At 43.1% G+C, this 17,536-nt stretch overlaps 1 protein-coding gene across 1 annotated transcript in view; it reads left to right on the top strand.

Annotated features, from left to right (window-relative positions):
* The window catches only part of LOC127568382 (potassium channel subfamily K member 12-like), a 58,396-nt gene extending 43,132 nt beyond the window's left edge, over positions 1 to 15,264 (top strand). The window contains exon 3 of the mRNA XM_052012055.1: positions 13,956 to 15,264. Coding sequence (XP_051868015.1) covers positions 13,956 to 14,854 — 899 coding nt within the window. The 3' untranslated portion in view covers positions 14,855 to 15,264. The remainder of the gene's footprint in view (positions 1 to 13,955) is intronic.
* Positions 15,265 to 17,536: the final 2,272 nt, after the last annotated feature.

Below are 17,536 nucleotides of genomic sequence, written 5' to 3'. Positions count from 1 at the left end.
ATTTTATTTTCTGGTTTAGTTGGGTGTGGGATGAGAGAGTGAGGAGGGAAAAGGATTTTTTTAAATAATCAAGTTGTATCCCGAAACAGGATTTGCATAATATTTCAAATGGACTGGTCTGAACTTTTATCCACATTATAATTCTTTTACCCTCCCACTCCCACCCAGTGTTTCTTCTCCTGTTTTTAGTGATAATCTTCCTGCATAAACTATAATATAAAGGTAAGAATGCTACTTTACCGTAGGAGTAGGACCGCTAAAATCAATCATATTCACACACTGGGTTCTCACATATGTACTTTTCTAATGGTGTTACCAGATAGTGATCAGAAGCAGGAACTCCTCCAAGACCAGTGATGCCATGAAGGTTTCTGCTGCCACAGTAGTCGAGGTTAATAATTTGGGATTAAACCTTGGTACCTTGATGATGGAGATAACACCATGTGTTCAACTCACACTGCATGATCAGTGTGTCGCAGCAGGAATGATGTCAATTTAAGGGTATCACCAATTACAACCAGGCTTCTAACTGATTGACTTACAAAGCCTTGGTTGGAATTAGTCACTGTTTAGTGTAACAAGACCTCATTACAATTGGTGAAGTTCACAGAAGCAAAAAGATGGATTGTGTATTGCCACTTCAGCCAAAGAGTGTTGCTTCCAGACTTGGATGCTTTGGTTACCTTTCCCTGGGAAGTTTCATGTGTTTGGAGTTAATAATCCATTAACCTGGAGTCCAGCAAGTTCCAGCAAACAATGTGACTTATGTGACCCAAGGGCATTCTGTACATACATCAAGACCAAGAGGATAACTTGGGATAGGGTAGGACCACTCAAAGATAAAGGAGGGAACACAATAGACTGCAGATGCTGGAATATAGAGCAAAAAACAGTCTGCTGGAGGAACGTTTCGGGTCAAAACCCTGCATCGGGGTCCATGATCAGGTCCTGATGCAGGGTTTCGACCTAAAACACCAACTCCTTTCCTCCCATAGATGCTGCTCAACCTGCTGAGTTCTTCCAGAAGATTGTTTGTTGATAAAGGAGGAAACATGTGCTTGGAGGCATATGGTGTGGGCGAGGTCCAAAATAAGTACTCCTCATCGGTATTCACCAAGGAGAATAACATGCAGGATAGCGAGTCAGTGTGGAGCATGTTAATATGCTAGGGCATTTTGAGATAACGAAAGGTGGGGTTGGGTCTCCTGAAGAATTTTAAGGTGTATAAGTCCCCAGGGCCTGATGGGATATACCCCTAGTTAATGAGAGAGGCAAGAGCTGAGATTGCTGGGGCCTTGACCAAGATCTTTGTGTCCTCTCTAGCCTCAGGTGAGGTCCTGGAGGATTAGCAAGTAGCTGATGTTGTTCCTTTGTTCAAGAAGGAAAATAGGGATAATCCTGGGAATTACAGACCAGTGCGTCTCATGTCAGTGGTAGGGAAGTTGCTGGAGAGGAATCTTAGGGATAGGATTTATGAGCATTTGCAAAAGCCTGGCCTAATTAGGGACAGTCAGCATGGCTTTGTGTGGGGCAGGTCATGTCTTACTAACTTGATTGAATTTTTCGAGGAGGTGATGAAGGTGATAGATGAGGGTGGAGCAGTAGATGTTATTTACATGGATTTTAGTAAGGCATTTGACAAGGTCCCTGATGGGGGGCTCGTCCGGAAGATTAAGATGCATGGGATCCACGGTGACTTGGCTGTTTGGATTCAGAGTTGGCTTGCCCATAGAAGATAGAGGGTAGTGGTCAATGGGTCTTATTCTGGCTGGAGGTCCATGACTAGTGGTGTTTTGCAGGGATCCGTACTGGACCTCTGCTGTTTGTGATATATATAAATGACTTGGATGAAAATGTGGATAGGTGGGTTAGTATTTGCAGATGACACAAAGATCGGTGGCATTGTGGATAGTGTAGAAGACTGCCAAAGGATTCAGTGGGATATAGATCAGTTACAGATATGGGCGGAGAAATAGCAGATGGAATTTAATCCCAGCAAGTATGAGGAAAGTACACAGTTAATGGCAGTACCCTTAACAGTGTTGGTATACAGAGGAATCTTGGGGTTCAAGTCCATAGTTCCCTGAAAGTGGCTACTCACAGTGATAGGGTGGTAAATAAGCATATTGGCATGCTTGTGTCTGTTAGTCGAGGCATTAAGTTCAAGAGTCAGGAGGTTATGTTGCAGCTTTATAAAACTCTGGTTAGTGCGCATCTGGAGTATTGCATTCAGTTCTGGTCACTCCATTATAGGAAGGATGTGGAGGCTTTGGAGAGGGTGCAAAGGATGTTTACCAGGATGAAGTGTGGATTAGAGGGCATGTGCTATAAGCAGAATTTGGGCAAACTGGAATTGTTTTCTCTGGAGCGGCAGAGACTGAGAGGAGATCTGATAGACGTTTATAAAATTATGAGAGGCATAGATAGAGCAGACAGCCGGTATCTTTTTCCCAGGGTCAAAATGTCTAATACCAGAGGACATGCATTTAGGGTGAGACGGGGAAAGTTCAAAGGACAAGTATTTTACACAGAGAGTGGTGGGTGCCTGGAATGCACTGCCAGGGGTGGTGGTGGAGGCAGATATGATAGAGGTGTTTAAGAGGCTCTTAGATAGGCACATAAATATGCAAAGAATGGAGGGATATGGACCATGTGCAGGCAGAAAGGATTAGTTTAATTAAGTGTAATTAGCTTATTCAATACAGCATAACATTGTAGGCCAAAGGGCCTGCACCTGTACTGTACTCTTCTACGTCCTGTGCTATGCCAATATTTGCACTTGGCCCAATTCTCCTACATGTTTGCACCAGTTTACTAATATGCTGGATGAGACTGCACAAAGATTATCAGTGTACTTCTGTGACTCCTGAATTTATACTTTCTCACAGCATCTACTTGGGCTGAAGAAAGAATTATTCCAGTGACCTGATTCTGGCATGATTTGTGGTCCTCCCAAGAGCCCTGTGCAGACAACAAAAAAAACAATGATGTGATACAGCCTCAGGCTTACAACCTAGAAGTTGTTTTCCGTTTTTCTGATTCATAGTCGGTGTCTGAAACCCCCTCTGGCCTCCCTCTAGATATCAAATGATTGGAGTGACCTAATCACTGGTTACTCCCCTGCTCTATAGGGACCAAAGACCAATGGAGCCATTTCTAGAGCCCACCATGGAGGCAATTGCCCACTCTGCACAGTGCTATAGGCAAACCTCAAACCAGAATCCATCTCCTATTGAACAGAGTCAGTGGAATGAAGGAGGTGATGGCCTGGAATTTTGATAGTTGTCATTCCTTCCTGCTGCATACTGAATACCTCTGTTACATATCCCAGGAGCCAGGAAGTGCCGCTTCAACTGCTGATGCAGGCATCCAATCTTATTAAAGCACCATCTCTTCTCTGCTTTACTTCATCGAAGTGGCCCCATAGGATGTCAGTCCTGCAATTTGTTGCCCTTTCTGAAACCGAACAGATCTGTGGAAAGAAGACGTGCTGATGCTGGAAGCAGCACTGTGGAAAAGGATGGGCAGAGAGGGATCATTTCTTTTCAGGACAGCTGGCAGAAGCACAGGAGGCTATACAGCTCATCACTTTCGCAGCGCGTCACAGCATTTTTTAACAGAATGCAACTTCTTGAAATTGATATTTGACTAGGTTAACAAATGGCATTCTTACCACCTGTTTAAGCCATCGACTGCACCACAGGCAAGTTCCCTGATTCATCATTAAACCTGTTACACTGCAGTTAAATCAATTTTCAAGAAAACCAAGACTAGGTATATGCAAGAAGATTGGTTGATTTACTCCCTTCTGCCTAGGGCCAAGGACCTAATCTAAATTTGGTCATGTAATCCGAGTAGTTACAGTTTGCCTAATTTACTACACTGATGGAATATTCCTCTTTACCTCCTAGCACTTTCTGCAAAGTATTTTATGTTCAAGTAGTTTTAAAAAACAAGAGGGAAAATCTCAAAAGCTTTATAGAAGTAACATTTACATCATATTTCCTTTTAAAAATAAGAACCAATTTGCTTCTCCATTTGATTGAAAAAGAAATCACTGTTCTGAATACAAACCTATTGCATATTTTATGTTCAATAACTTTTAAAAATTGTTTTAATATAAAAGATGGGGGAATGATGGGTTGAGTAAAGTCCGCTTTCTTCATTTTGTTTTAGAACATAGAACATAGAACATGATAGCACAGTACAGGTCCTTTGGCCCACAATGTTGCGTCAACCTTTTAACCTACTCTAAGATCAATCTATCCATTCTCTCCCACATACCCCTCCATTTTTCTATCATCCATGTGCCTACCTAAGAGTCTCTTAAGTGTCTCTAATGTATCTGCCTCTACCAGCACCCCTGGCAGTGCATTCCATGCACCCAGCATGCTCTGTGTAAAAAACTTACCTCTGATATCCCCCCTGTACTTTCCTCCAGTCACCTTAAAATTATACCCCCTTGTGTTAGCCATTACCACCCTGGGAAAAAGTCTCTGGCTGTCCACTCGATCTATGCCTTTTATCATCTTGTACACCTCTATCAGGTCATCTCTCATCCTCCTTCGCTCCAAAGAGAAAAGCCCTAGCTCACTTCACCTATCCTCATAAGACATGCTCTCCAATCCAGGCAGCATCCTGGTAAATCTCCTCTGCACCTTTTCTAAAGCTTCCGCATCCTTCCTATAGTGAGGTGACCAGAACTTAACACAATATTCTAAGTGTGGTCTAACCAGGGTTTTATAGAGCTGCAACATTACCTCGCAGCTCTTGAACTCAGTCCCCCAACTAATGAAGGCCAACACGCCATACGCCTTCTTAACAACCCTATCAACTTGCGCAGCAACTTTGAGGGATCTATGGACTTGGACCTCAAGATCCCTCTGTTCCTCCACACTGCTCTGCCATTAACCCTGTATTCTGCCTTCAAATTTGACCTTCCAAAATGAATCACTTCACAGTTTTCCAGGTTGAACTCCATCAGCCACTTCTTAGCCCAGCTTTGCATCCTATCAATGTCGCATTGTAACCCTCGACAACCTTCCACAACACCACCAACCTTCATGTCATGTGCAAACTTACTAACCCACCCTTCCACTTCCTCATCCAAGTCATTTATAATAATCACAAAGAGCAGGGGTCAGAGAATAGATCCATGCGGAACACCACTGGTCACTGACCCCCAGGCAGAATACGCTCCGTCTACAACCACCCTCTGCCTTCTATGGTCAAGCCAATTCCGAATCCGCACAGCCAAGTTTCCCTGGATCCCATGCCTTCCAACCTTCTGAATGAGCTTATCATGGAGAACCTAATCAAGTGCCATACTAAAGTCCATATACACCACATCCACTGCTCTACACTCATGAGTTTTGTCACATCCTCAAAGAATTCACTCAGGCTTGTGAGGCATGACCTGCCCCTCACAAAGCCATGCTGATTATCCCTAATCAGACTATGCTTCTCCAAATGCTCATAAATCCTGTCCGTAAGAATCTTTTCCAATAATTTGCCCACCACTGAAGTAAGACTCACTGGTCTATAGTTCCCAGGGTTATCTCTACTCCTTTTCTTGAACAAAGGAACAACATTTGCCACCTCCTATCATCTGGCACTACTCCTATGGCCAGTGAGGATGCAAGGATCATTGCCAAGGGCTCAGAAATCTCTTCCCTCACTTCCCATAGTATCCTGAAATATATCCTGTCCGGCCCCAAGGACTTATCATTCCTGATGTTTTTCAAAAGTTCCAGCACATCCTCCCTCTTAACATTGACATGTTCTAGCTTATCAGCCTGTTTTACACTGTCCTCACAAACATCAAGGTCTCTCTCACAGGTGAATACTGAAGCAAAGTATTCGTTAAGTATCTCCCCTACCTTCTCCGACTCTAGGCACATGTTTCCTCCTCCATCCCTAATTAGTGCTACCTTCACTCAAGTCATCCTCCTGTTCTTCATGTACGAGTAGAACGCCTTGTGGTTTTCCTTAATCCGACTCACCAAGGCCTTCTCATGCCCCCTTCTCACTCTCCTAAGTCCATTATTAAGCTCCTTCCTGGCAACCTTGTAACTCTCTAGAGCCCTGTCTGATCCATGCTTCCTAAACTTTAAGCAAGCTTCTTTCTTCCTCTTCACTAGATATTCCACATCTCTTGTCAACCATGGTTCCGTCACCCTACCATCCTCTTCCTGCCTCAGTGGGACAAGCCTATCCAGAACCCCATGCAAGTGATCTGTAGACAACCTCCACTTTTCCATTGTGCATTTCCCTGAGTACATCTGCTCCCAATTTACACTCCCAAGTTCCTGCCTAATGGCATCATAATTCCCCCTCCCCCAATTAAATACTTTCCCATATTGTCTGTTCCTAACCCTCTCCAAGGCAAGGGTAAAGATCAGGGAGTTGTGGTCACTGTCTCCAAAATGCTCACCCACCGAGTGAGTCTGACACCTGACCAGGTTCATTGCCTAGTACCAGATCCAGAATGGCCTCTCCTGTAGTCGGCCTGGACACACTTAACAAATTCTGCCCCATCCAAACCTTTTGCACTGAGGAGGTGCCAATCGATATTAGGGAAGTTGAAATCATCCATGACATTAACTCTGTTATTTTTGCACCTCTCCAAAATCTGCCTCCCGATCTGTTCCTCAGTGCTATTTGGGGGGTCTATAGAATACTCCCAATAAAGTGATTTCTCCCTTCCTGTTTCTAACTTCCACCTACACTGACTCAGTAGACGATCCCCCCAGGACATCTTCCCTTTCTGCAGCTGTGATACAATCCCTGATTAGCAAAGCCACTCCCCCACCTCTTCTTCCTCCCTCCCTGTCCCTTTTGAAACATCTAAACCCCGGAACATCCAGCAGCTATTCCTGCCCTTGTGACAGCCAAGTCTCTGTGATGGCCACAACATCGTAGTTCCATGTACTGACCCATGCTCTGTTCAACACCCTTGTTCCTGATACTTCTTGCAGTAAAATAGACACCCTTCAACCCATCCAACTGACTGAAATTTTGCCCAATCAAATGCCTATCCTTCCTCACAGTCTCTCCACACGCTGCATCAAACTGTACACCAACTGCCCCATCCTCTGACCTCAAGTTCCCATCCCCCTGCCAAGCTAGTTTAAAACTTCTGCAACAGTTCTAGCAAACTGCCCGCAAGGATATTTGTCCCCCTCCAGTTCAGGTGTAACCCGTCCCTTTTGTACAGGTTATACCTTCCCCAAAAGAGATCCCAATGATCCACAAATCTGAAACCCTGCCCCCTGCACCAATTTCTCAGCCGCACATTTATCTGCCAAATCAACCTATTCTTACCCTCACTGGTGCATAGCACAGGCAGCAATCCAGAGATTACTACCCTTGAGGTCCTACTTTTCAGCTTCCTACCTAGATCCCCATATTCACTTTTCAGGACCTCATCCCTTTTCCTACCTACATTGATGATACCAATGTGTACCATGACTTCTGGCTGCCTACCCTCCCCTTTTAGAATGCCGTGGACCCAATCTGAGACATCCCTGACCCTGGCACCTAGGAGGCAACATACCATCCAAGAGTCTCTTTCACATCCACAGAATCTCCTGTCTGCTCCCCTGACTATAGAGTCCCCTATCACTATTTCTCTCCTCTTCTCCCCCCTTCCCTTCCGAGCCACAGAGCCAGACTCAGTGCCAGCAACCTGACTGCTGCAGCTTTCCCCTGGTAGGATGTCCCCCCCAACAGTATCCAAAGTGGTATACCTGTTATTGAGGGGAATGGCCACAGGGGTACTCTGCACTATCTGCCTATTCCCTTCTCCTCTCCTGACAGTCACCCAGCTACCTGTCTCCTGCAACTTAGGTGTGGCTACCTCCCTGTAGCTTTTATCTATCACCTCCTCATTTTCCCGTAGGAGCCGAAGGTCATCCAGCTGCAGCTCCAGTTCCGTAACACGGTCTGTAAGGAGCTGCAGCCGGATGCACCTCCTGCAGATGTAGCTATCAGGGAGACTTGAGGTCTCCCAGATCTCCCACATCTGGCAGGAAGAACACATTGGATCCATTGTCACCACTTTAGCTAGGCGCTAATACACAAAGAAAGAAAGAAAGAATCTTACTTAAGAAACTTAAAAGGAAATTTTATTTGGGTTTCCAAGCAGTTTCTAATTTTTTAATACCCATAAGACAAAGGTGAAGAGAGACTGATAAATGACAGGCATACTTTGCTCATCTTCACCTGATAGTATCCTTTTTATTAAAAGGGGGTAAATATTGGCCAACTAAAGCTCTGAGGGAAAGATGTGAAAAAAACTCATTAAAGCTGATGAAGCCTTTGGCCTTTAGGTAGCTCCCCTTGGGAGAAGAGAAAGAGAGAGCTGAGCCAGGCAGACAGATGGAGTGACAAGATAAAATAGGGGAACAAGGAGAGTGGGAGGAAGGGGGAGAAATCAAATAGGAGTGAGGGATTGGCAGGAAGGAGAAAGGCCAGTGGAACATGAAGATTTAGGGACCAAAGGAGGGGAGAAAAATTTAAGTGATGGGGAAGGGATGAGAAGTGACTTGCTTGAAGGCCATACTTACCAGCAATTCAAGCCAACCTTTAACAGCTGCCTTTTGAAAAAAGGTCACCAAATTCATCTCCCCCAGAAAGAAGGAACAAAGTGGAGAGTAATAGAATGCAGAGGAAAGCAAAGAAATTGAGAGTCAGAAGAGATGAAGCATAGAATCAGCCACATAGAAACATCAGAGGCAGGAGAGACAGTGATCTAGTTCTGCAGTTAGTTTGCACAATGCATGATAAAAAACTAGCTGTAAAATTCAGTTCAGTACAAGGGTCGTATTTTTCATTGAAACTTACTTGGTGAGAACACTCGGAAACCTTGGCACTATCCAGGATAAAGCCCGGCACTTTAAGAGGCAACCCATTGCACCTACTAGCTTAAACATTCACCACCAGTGCTCCTTGACTGAAGCAATTTGTAAAGACTTCATGAGTGTTGTACAGGTCCTCCCCAGGTTACGAATGCCTGACTTATGGACAGCCCGTACATACGAATGTGTGTTTGGGAGACCAGCGGGATGGATGGGGACGGATTTGCCGGTTGCCGTCAGGTTTCAGGCATCTTCTGCCAGGTGGGAAAGGGGCATTTCCAAGTGCCTCCTCTTCACACCCACCCACCAACATCCCCAAGCCCCACCCATGAGCTGCAACAATCAGGGGCTGGGCCGAGCCGAGCAGAGCTGGAAGCGCTGAGCAGACATTTGCTCACTCACTGGGGTAGTGACACCAGCTGGTGGCGGCTGTTCCTGTGCCTGCTCGCTCTCCCATCGCAGCTGCTTCTGTGACCCTCTCCCACACATTGTTTTTGCTCATTTCTGATACAAATTGTTTGGGTTATGAACAGTTCTCAGGAACGGAACCCTATCACAACGTGGAGACCGTCTGTACAAACCCACAAGTTCCATAGTCTAAAAGGTACAAGAAGAGCAAATGCATGGGAATACCAGCTACAAGGTCCTCTGACCGAACACTACTGTATGAGCACCATCACCAGTGGTTCTTGAAAGCAGGTCTTCTCAAGGACTATTAGGAATAGGCTGTAAATGCTAGTATTGGTGTCATCTTGTAAGTGAATCCTAGAAATAAGTAGCTATGAGGAAAGCAATAGGACTGTGAGTTCCAGAAATTCTAGTCCACAAGAACATGGGGATATTTGCTTCCTCTCTTCCTAATATCAAAGAGATGTGTCAGGGAGTTCCTGAGCATCTTTTAAATGTCTTCCACTCTCCCCATTGTCAAAGGGATACATCAGGGGAGTTTCTGGGTTATCCCGGTGACTTGGTGAATACTTACTCCTCAATGATCAGCACAAAATCAGATTTTCTTGTCATTAAAACACTGCTGCCTCTGGGAGCTTGCTGTGCACAAATTGGTGCTGTTTCCTGCACATTAACAGTGACTATTCTTAAAAGTGCCTTTGGGTGTCCTGAAAGGGGTACCTTTTTCTTTTTAATGAGCCAGTAATCTAAGATATATCCTGTTGTTTCCAAATTCAAGAGGCCCTGCTGTTACAATAGATTCACTAAGCTCTTGCATTGAACCAGTTAAAGGGTTTACTGAAAATTGTTCAGCAATTCCACTGATAGAACCTAGTGATGAAAGGGTAAACCTACTCCTGTTTGTAACTATCCATAATTCGTTGATTGTGTTACATGATTTCATGACCTTTTCTGACCTCTATTCAAAGCCTGCCACTGATTTCTTCAAAGAAAACAAGATCAATGACAATGTCGATAATTAACACTGAAGAAACCCAGGGTCATCTTAATCCCAGAGCAACGCTGTACACTTTCAATAAATGGGACCATTTCAGGAAGCATGAACCATATATCACAACAAGATGCTGGAGGAACTCAGCAGGCCAGGCAGCACCCGTGGAGAAAAACAAACAGCCAACGTTTTGGGTCAGGAATATTGACCGTCTGTTTCTCTCCACGGATGCTGCCTGGCCTGCTGAGTTCCTCCACCATCTTGTTGCTTATTCATCTCAATTCCAACATCTGCAGTCCTTTGTTTCTCAACCATATATCACCATGTAAAGGGGCAACGTCATGCAAGTATAAGTATTTGAAAGAGCTTTCTTCTGATTTCCTTCTGTCTGCCTTGAAGTCTAGGAAAATTGATTTGAACTGTGAGACATTGCATCTTACTGTCTGCTGTTTGTAGAGCTGGTTCCTAATGTAGTTGTTGAATGGGTTATGGTTTTGGCTCTGTGAACTGCAAGATGTTATAGGCTGTCTCCGGGTATCAAATGAGTTCTGTTTTATAGATGTCCATAAAGAGGAAAATACACAAAAATCACTTGATATGGTAACCACACCTCGACAGTATCGTGATGAATGGCATCAAAAGCACATCAGACTGACAAGAAAGAACAATTACTTAAAGTGGAGAGAGAGAGGAAACTAGTTCTGCTGTTCAGGTGTCCGTTAGTTCATAACCCGGGGATGCCTGTAATCCAATTGAGGAGTTAATACCCATCACAGAAATACAACACTCAAGTCATGTCATTTCTCCCAAATCCAAAGCTGGATTTATTTATACAAAAATAAGAAAATAGGAGCAGGAATAGACCATGTGGACCCTCAAGCTTGACCCACTATTCAATATGATCATGGCTGATCTGCCCCAGGCCTCAGCTCCTCTTCTATGCCAGTCCCTCACCAACATCCTGTACCGCTGTAACATGGCGTCCTAACTCTTGTACTCAGTGCCCCATCTGATGAAGGCAAAGTCCCATATGACTTCTTCACCACCCTGTCTACCTATGTCACTACTTTCAGGGAACTATGAACTTGTACCCCTAGGTATCTCTTGTTCTCCAACACTCCCCAGGGCCCTGCCATTCACTGTGTATGTCTTGTTTTAACTTCCCAACTTCACTTCACACTTGTCTGTGTTAAATTCCATCTGCCATTCCTTTGCCCGTTTTCCCAGTTGACCAAGATCCTGTGGTCATCTTAGACAAACTTCTTCACTGTTCACTATGCCACCAATTTTGGTGTCAAGTTCAGCCTTACTAATCACACCCCTTACATTCTCATCCAAATCATTAATAAGTATGACAAACAACAGGGGACCCAGCATCGATCCCTGTGACACACCACTGGTCACAGGCCTCCAATCTGTAAAGCAACTCTCCACTACCACTCTCTAACTCATACCACCAAGCCAACTTTGTATCCAATTGATCTTCTCTTCCTGGATCCCATGTGATCTAATCTTCTGGAGCAGCCACCATGCGGCCCTTGCCAACAGCCTTGTTAAAGTCCATGTAGACAATGTCTACTGCCCAGCCTTCATCAATCCTCATGGTTACCTCTTCAAAAAGCTCAGTCAAATTTATGAGACACGACTTCACAAGCACAAAGCCATGTTGACAATCCCTAATTAGTCCTTGCCTTACCTGCTTACTTCCTCCAGCGTTTTGTATCTTGCCTTTCCAAATGCAGATTGATCCTGTCTCTCGGAATCCCTTGCAGCAACTTTCCCACCATGTTGGTCTGAAGTTCCCTGTTTGCCCTTGCAGGCCTTTTCAAATAGAGGCACAACATTAGTCACCCTCCATTCACCGGGTACCTCACCCGTGGCTTATAATGATGCAAATATCTCTGCCAGGGCCCCAGCAAGGAGTTGTTGCACCATTACCAAGCAGGCTGACCTGCAATATTGCATACAAAGCTACTGCAGGAAGTAACATGGTCACAATACACAATAATTCCAAATTTCTACAGACTGGTTATTGTAATTTAAAATTCCCCAGTCCTCAACTCTATGGATTCTTGAAGTTTAATGCAAATTGTTGTAACTTCAAATTGTACAGAGCATTTTTATTATGTAAATTATACAATCATTTCTTATACTGTTGGCAGGTCATAGGAAGTTTGTGTCTCCCTGGATTAATTAGTGTTGGAAGTTTTAAATTGGTGCAGCTTGAAGCAAACTATCATATTCTAACCATAAATTTATTGTAGAGCATTATTTCTCATCATAATTTCACATTAATAAATAGGATGAGACGGCAAAACCAATGTCAGGAAGCCCTTCTTCATGAGGAGTGGATAATCTGAAGAGAGAATCTGGGGAAGGGAAAAGAGATTTGAAATATCTATTTTCTCTAATTTTAACATTTAATTACTTAAATTGATGTTAGAAATGCATTTTAACCAAAGATAAAAATTAATTAAATTAAATTTGTATTTTAGGAGGAATTTCCTTGCAAAAAGAGTGGCAGAAGTATGAAGTAATTTACATTTGTTCGTCAAAGGGAGGCTTTCATACAGGAGGTAGAATAGGATATGGTGGTGAGGTGGGAAGAGATAATTGGAGTTAAGGAGAAGTGTTGGACCAAATGGCCTACTTCTCTGTTGTAGATTCCATGTGAAGTCATTGTTAGGAAAATAAAGCACATACTGTTTATGATTTGGTTTGTATTGGCTTTAATTTCATCACAGCACACAAAAATGTTCATGTCCAGCTTCATTCACAAAAATCAAGTATCAGCTTCATTCAAGACATCATATGATGATAATTTTGTTGTTGAAAGGCAGACTGGGGAGGAGACAAGTTATCCCATTTCAAATAATTGTCCAAATGCATGCAACATTTAGCTTATTGGATTTAAATGGAAACTATGGCTGTAACTACTTTACTGTCTTTTTAAACATATTTTAAGTCTCCGGAGACTTTCAAAGAGACAAGGGGTTGAATGTAATCTTTATGCAAGTTTGTCAGAAATTTTTAAAGGCCATTGATTGGACCAGTAACACTTGTAAACAGTGAGAAATACTAAAGAAGAATGCATAGAATTTAATTCAGTTTTAACTTAACACAGAAGTTGTGAATTATTAATTATTTTCTACAATGAAGAGCCAAATGACCATAACAATTTCTACAGAGTGAAGGTTGGATTACTATTATTTAATATTAACTTTTAAATAACCTTCTTAATAAACCTGTTCTCCTTTTTCCTCCTCTTCTTGTGTCCACCCTTGAACGTTGTGGCAAGCACTGGAGAGTGCCATGGTATTGGTTCATGTGGTGAATGTGATGGCAGGACTGCAGTCAGAGAGATTCCCAGGGTTGTGATGTGGATGCTTCAGATTTGGCATTTAGTGTAGGAAACACCTAATGGAGTACAATTTTTTTCAAGAAGTTTGGGGAAACAGCCTGTTTGTATTTACTTAAATTAATATAAGCATTGTACTTCCTTGAATTGTACTAATTTAGCACTGAGGCCATTAGTAAGTAAACAAATAATTAGAAATCCAGGGCATGCCAGTCGGTCTTTTTGGTTTGTGGAAGTGCTTAGCTAGAATATCTGGGAGATGATTCGCACTACTTATTTAAGGGATTGTAGATGTGAATGAGAAAACCATAAATTCCACCCTGTTTCTTTGTTGTTTTAGGTTTTGGCATGACAACTCCAGCAACTGTGGCAGGAAAAGTGTTTCTGATATTTTATGGCCTCCTCGGATGCGCGGGAACCATTCTGTTTTTCAACCTCTTTCTCGAGCGCATCATTACCCTGCTGGCTTTCATCATGAAGGCGTGTTACCAGAGGCAGCTGCAGAATAAAGGCCTGCTGCCCCCCATCATTGGCCGGCAATCTTCCCTCATGGATGTGGCCAGCTTGACTGGGTGGAAGCCATCTGTTTACTACGTCATGCTGATCCTTGGGATTGCTGCCGTTATAATCTCCTGCTGTGCTTCTGCCATGTACACGCCGGTGGAAGGATGGAACTACACCGACTCACTGTACTTCTGCTTTGTCACATTCAGTACTATTGGTTTTGGGGATCTTGTCAGCAGTCAGAATGCAGCCTATACAAATCAGGGATTGTACAGATTTGGTAATTTTGTATTCATACTACTGGGGGTGTGCTGCATCTATTCACTCTTCAATGTCATCTCCATTGTGATCAAGCAGTTCCTCAACTGGTTACTGAAGAAACTAGAATGTAGTTGCTGCCCCAGGTGTCGGAGGGGAAAGATGCGCACTGGACGCCGCAATGCGATCACGCCAGGACAATCTCGAATCCGCAGGAGCCACACCTTGGCAGAAACAGACGGGCCATTTGACAGTGATACGGAGGGAAGGAGGCTTTCTGGAGAAATGATCTCCATGAAGGACCTGACTGCCTCCAACAAGGTGTCACTTGCCATCCTGCAGAAACAGCTGTCAGAAACTGCCAATGGTTATCCCCGGACAGTTTGTGTCAACACCAGGCAGAATGGCTTCTCAGGAGGGGTGGGAGCTTTAGCCATCATGAATAACAGGTTAGCAGAAACCAGTGAAAGCAGGTAATAAGTGAAAGGCATCACCAGCAATCAGGGTGGTCGGACTTCATTCAACAAGTATATCAGCGGCCACTCATCCTTGTGTCTACCACAGCGCAGCTCCATGATACCCTGAGAGAGTCATTACATCTCAGTCCACATACACTCCATCGTCTGAGGCTACCTTAGAGTTTCTCTCCCAACCTATGGGGTATATCCTGTAACTAATTGCCTTTTTGTTGCTCGCAGTATTTCCTGGAAGGATTAAATGTTTCCCTCCAATAGGTGAGAATTCTCAGTTCGATTAAGATTGGACCAACTTGTTCAAGGTTCTCCAAATCTTCAACATCTGACTTTTTCATTATTAAAGAAATGTGCCTGACGAGGAAACTCTACTTCGTATTTAAAGTAAGATGCAACACATATTGAATGCCTGTAGATTCTGGTCTCTGGTCTTCGAATACACGCCACAAAAAGGGCTGGACTTGTTTTATTTGAAACCTGACATTGGGCGGGTATGCAACACCCTGGTAGTATTGGAAATGATATATTGTTCAAATTTTAACTATGTCAGTGATTAGGAAATCAAGTGGTAGAAAATCTTGTTGTATGCAGTAAGCAGAGTAAAAATTATTCCCAATAAACAGGACAAGAACACAATCAGGGCTCATAGGAAGATAAATGGAATAGATTAGACAATCACTTTGGATTTTGACCAGATTTTCCACTGTGCCACAGTTGTATAATTATCCAATCATGTCCCTTCCACTGGAACAAAACTCATGCACCTCTCCATCCATCTCAAATTATTGACTATTGTCCTTTTCTGTCTTTGGAAAAACCACTTGAAATCAAATACAATCCAGATACAAAGCTCACCAGGGATCTATGAATAATTGGGCAGACCACATTTGGAACATGAACCAGGCGGCCAAGCAACCCTCTCAGAGCAGGGTCAGTCAGGGTTAGGTAATAAATGCTGCCATAACCAATGATGCCCACACTCTTAATGAATAAAAAGGGATTTTAATTCTGTAAAAAGAAATGTTTAAGGCACTAATTCGTATTATCAGATAATACTTGAAAAACAAATGACAACCTTGTTAATGTCTGAGCACACATAACTGGGGTGATTTTAAATTGTTGCTCACTTGCAACTTGTCTGAGGAAAATTTAGGAGGGAAGAAACTTTGGTCCCACTCAGATATCCAAGACAGATCTGATGAAAATTTCTTGTAAATGTGCAGGCATTACTTCCACCTGTTTTGAACAAGAGGTTTTATAAACATGTTAATTGAAATCCTACACCATTTTAGGCTCCAAACTGCAACTTTGAAATGCAAATGTGTGGAACATCATCCAGCGGTGAGTTATCTGACCAGTTAGGGTAGACCCTTCATACAAACAAAGCATTGTAGAGAAGAGACTGTTCCAAAGGGCATAAAAAGCATGAGCAAGAATTGGCCATATATGTCTTTGAGTCTGCTCTGCCATTCAATAGGATCATGGCTCATCCTGTACCTCAAGTCCACCAAAGTACTGCATCCACCCACATCTCTCTTCCCCTGATCTCCTGCCCTCCCACCACCATGAAGCTGCTAGAGCTGGTTGTCCTGTTGTATCTCTGGACAGGCTACACAACCATTTCACATTCATTTTGTTCACATTAAATATAGATTGTTAGATAGAAATGTTCAGTGGGTTAGCCCTACACAGATATTTAAACAAGGGACTAAAGTTAAGTTTTTCATTCCTTGTTTCACCACTTTTGGTTAATAGGACTTTTTCCAGTTGTGCCTACTTGAAATAAACCCCCAAAACGTCAATTAGCAGTTTTAACATTGAGTAGAGACTTTCTCGATTGGACAGAAATGAGGAATTAATAGAACACTGAGTGCTGATGCAACACAATACAGAACATGGAGGTTACTGAGGCCATGAGCAAAAAAAAACAGTAATGTAGAGAGGAGAAAGGGAAGTGGGATGAATATTATGTAATTTTGTTCCACTTGCCTTTAAGATGTTTTATGTAGAAGAAACCATTGCTTTCAATGTGTTTCAGCTATAACCTTAGAAAGACTCACTTGCTTCAGTAGTGTGCCAATTTCCATTTCCCACACCATCTGTGCTGCACTCTCCAACACTGAGATTTCCAATGTAGTACCAATTAGTGTTGAATCTGAGGCACTTTGCTACTTCTTGGCCGAATATTTCCATGATACCTGAATGCAGCAATGGGACAAAAGTAAACACAACCAGTCATGACCATTTCCAGCATCCACACCGTCAGTGAACTGGTGCAAATGGTGAGCATTTAGTCAATTTAGCTTGAGCTCCGTAAAACAAGAGCAAAATAAAAATTGACAAACCATTGCAGGACCTCAAGGTGATGAGTGGTAATGTGCTGGAAAAAAATCTAAAGCTTTTGGGCCGAAGCTGAAGGTATCCGTAGGAAATGTGGAATAGCCTAATAGGTTACACAGCCCAAAGGGCACACCAGGGTCCTGATGGAAGTTGGATGAGGCCCTACAATGTAAAAGTGGTAAAGCAAGAGAATTACCATTTGATAATGCTCATTTGAAGGACACATATTAAGGATTATTTACTGTGTATTTCATTAAGAAATGAATTGAATACCTCAAATGAAACAAATGAATGTAATGCTGTAAATCACAAGTTCTAATATGGAATTGAAGACCTTTCAAAGAGC

The sequence above is a fragment of the Pristis pectinata genome, chromosome 3, assembly GCF_009764475.1.
Source record: "Pristis pectinata isolate sPriPec2 chromosome 3, sPriPec2.1.pri, whole genome shotgun sequence".
Classification (NCBI taxonomy): Eukaryota; Metazoa; Chordata; class Chondrichthyes; order Rhinopristiformes; family Pristidae; genus Pristis; species Pristis pectinata.
The sequence above is the reverse complement of the archived record's forward strand: the minus strand, read 5'-3'. Positions and strand labels throughout refer to the sequence as shown.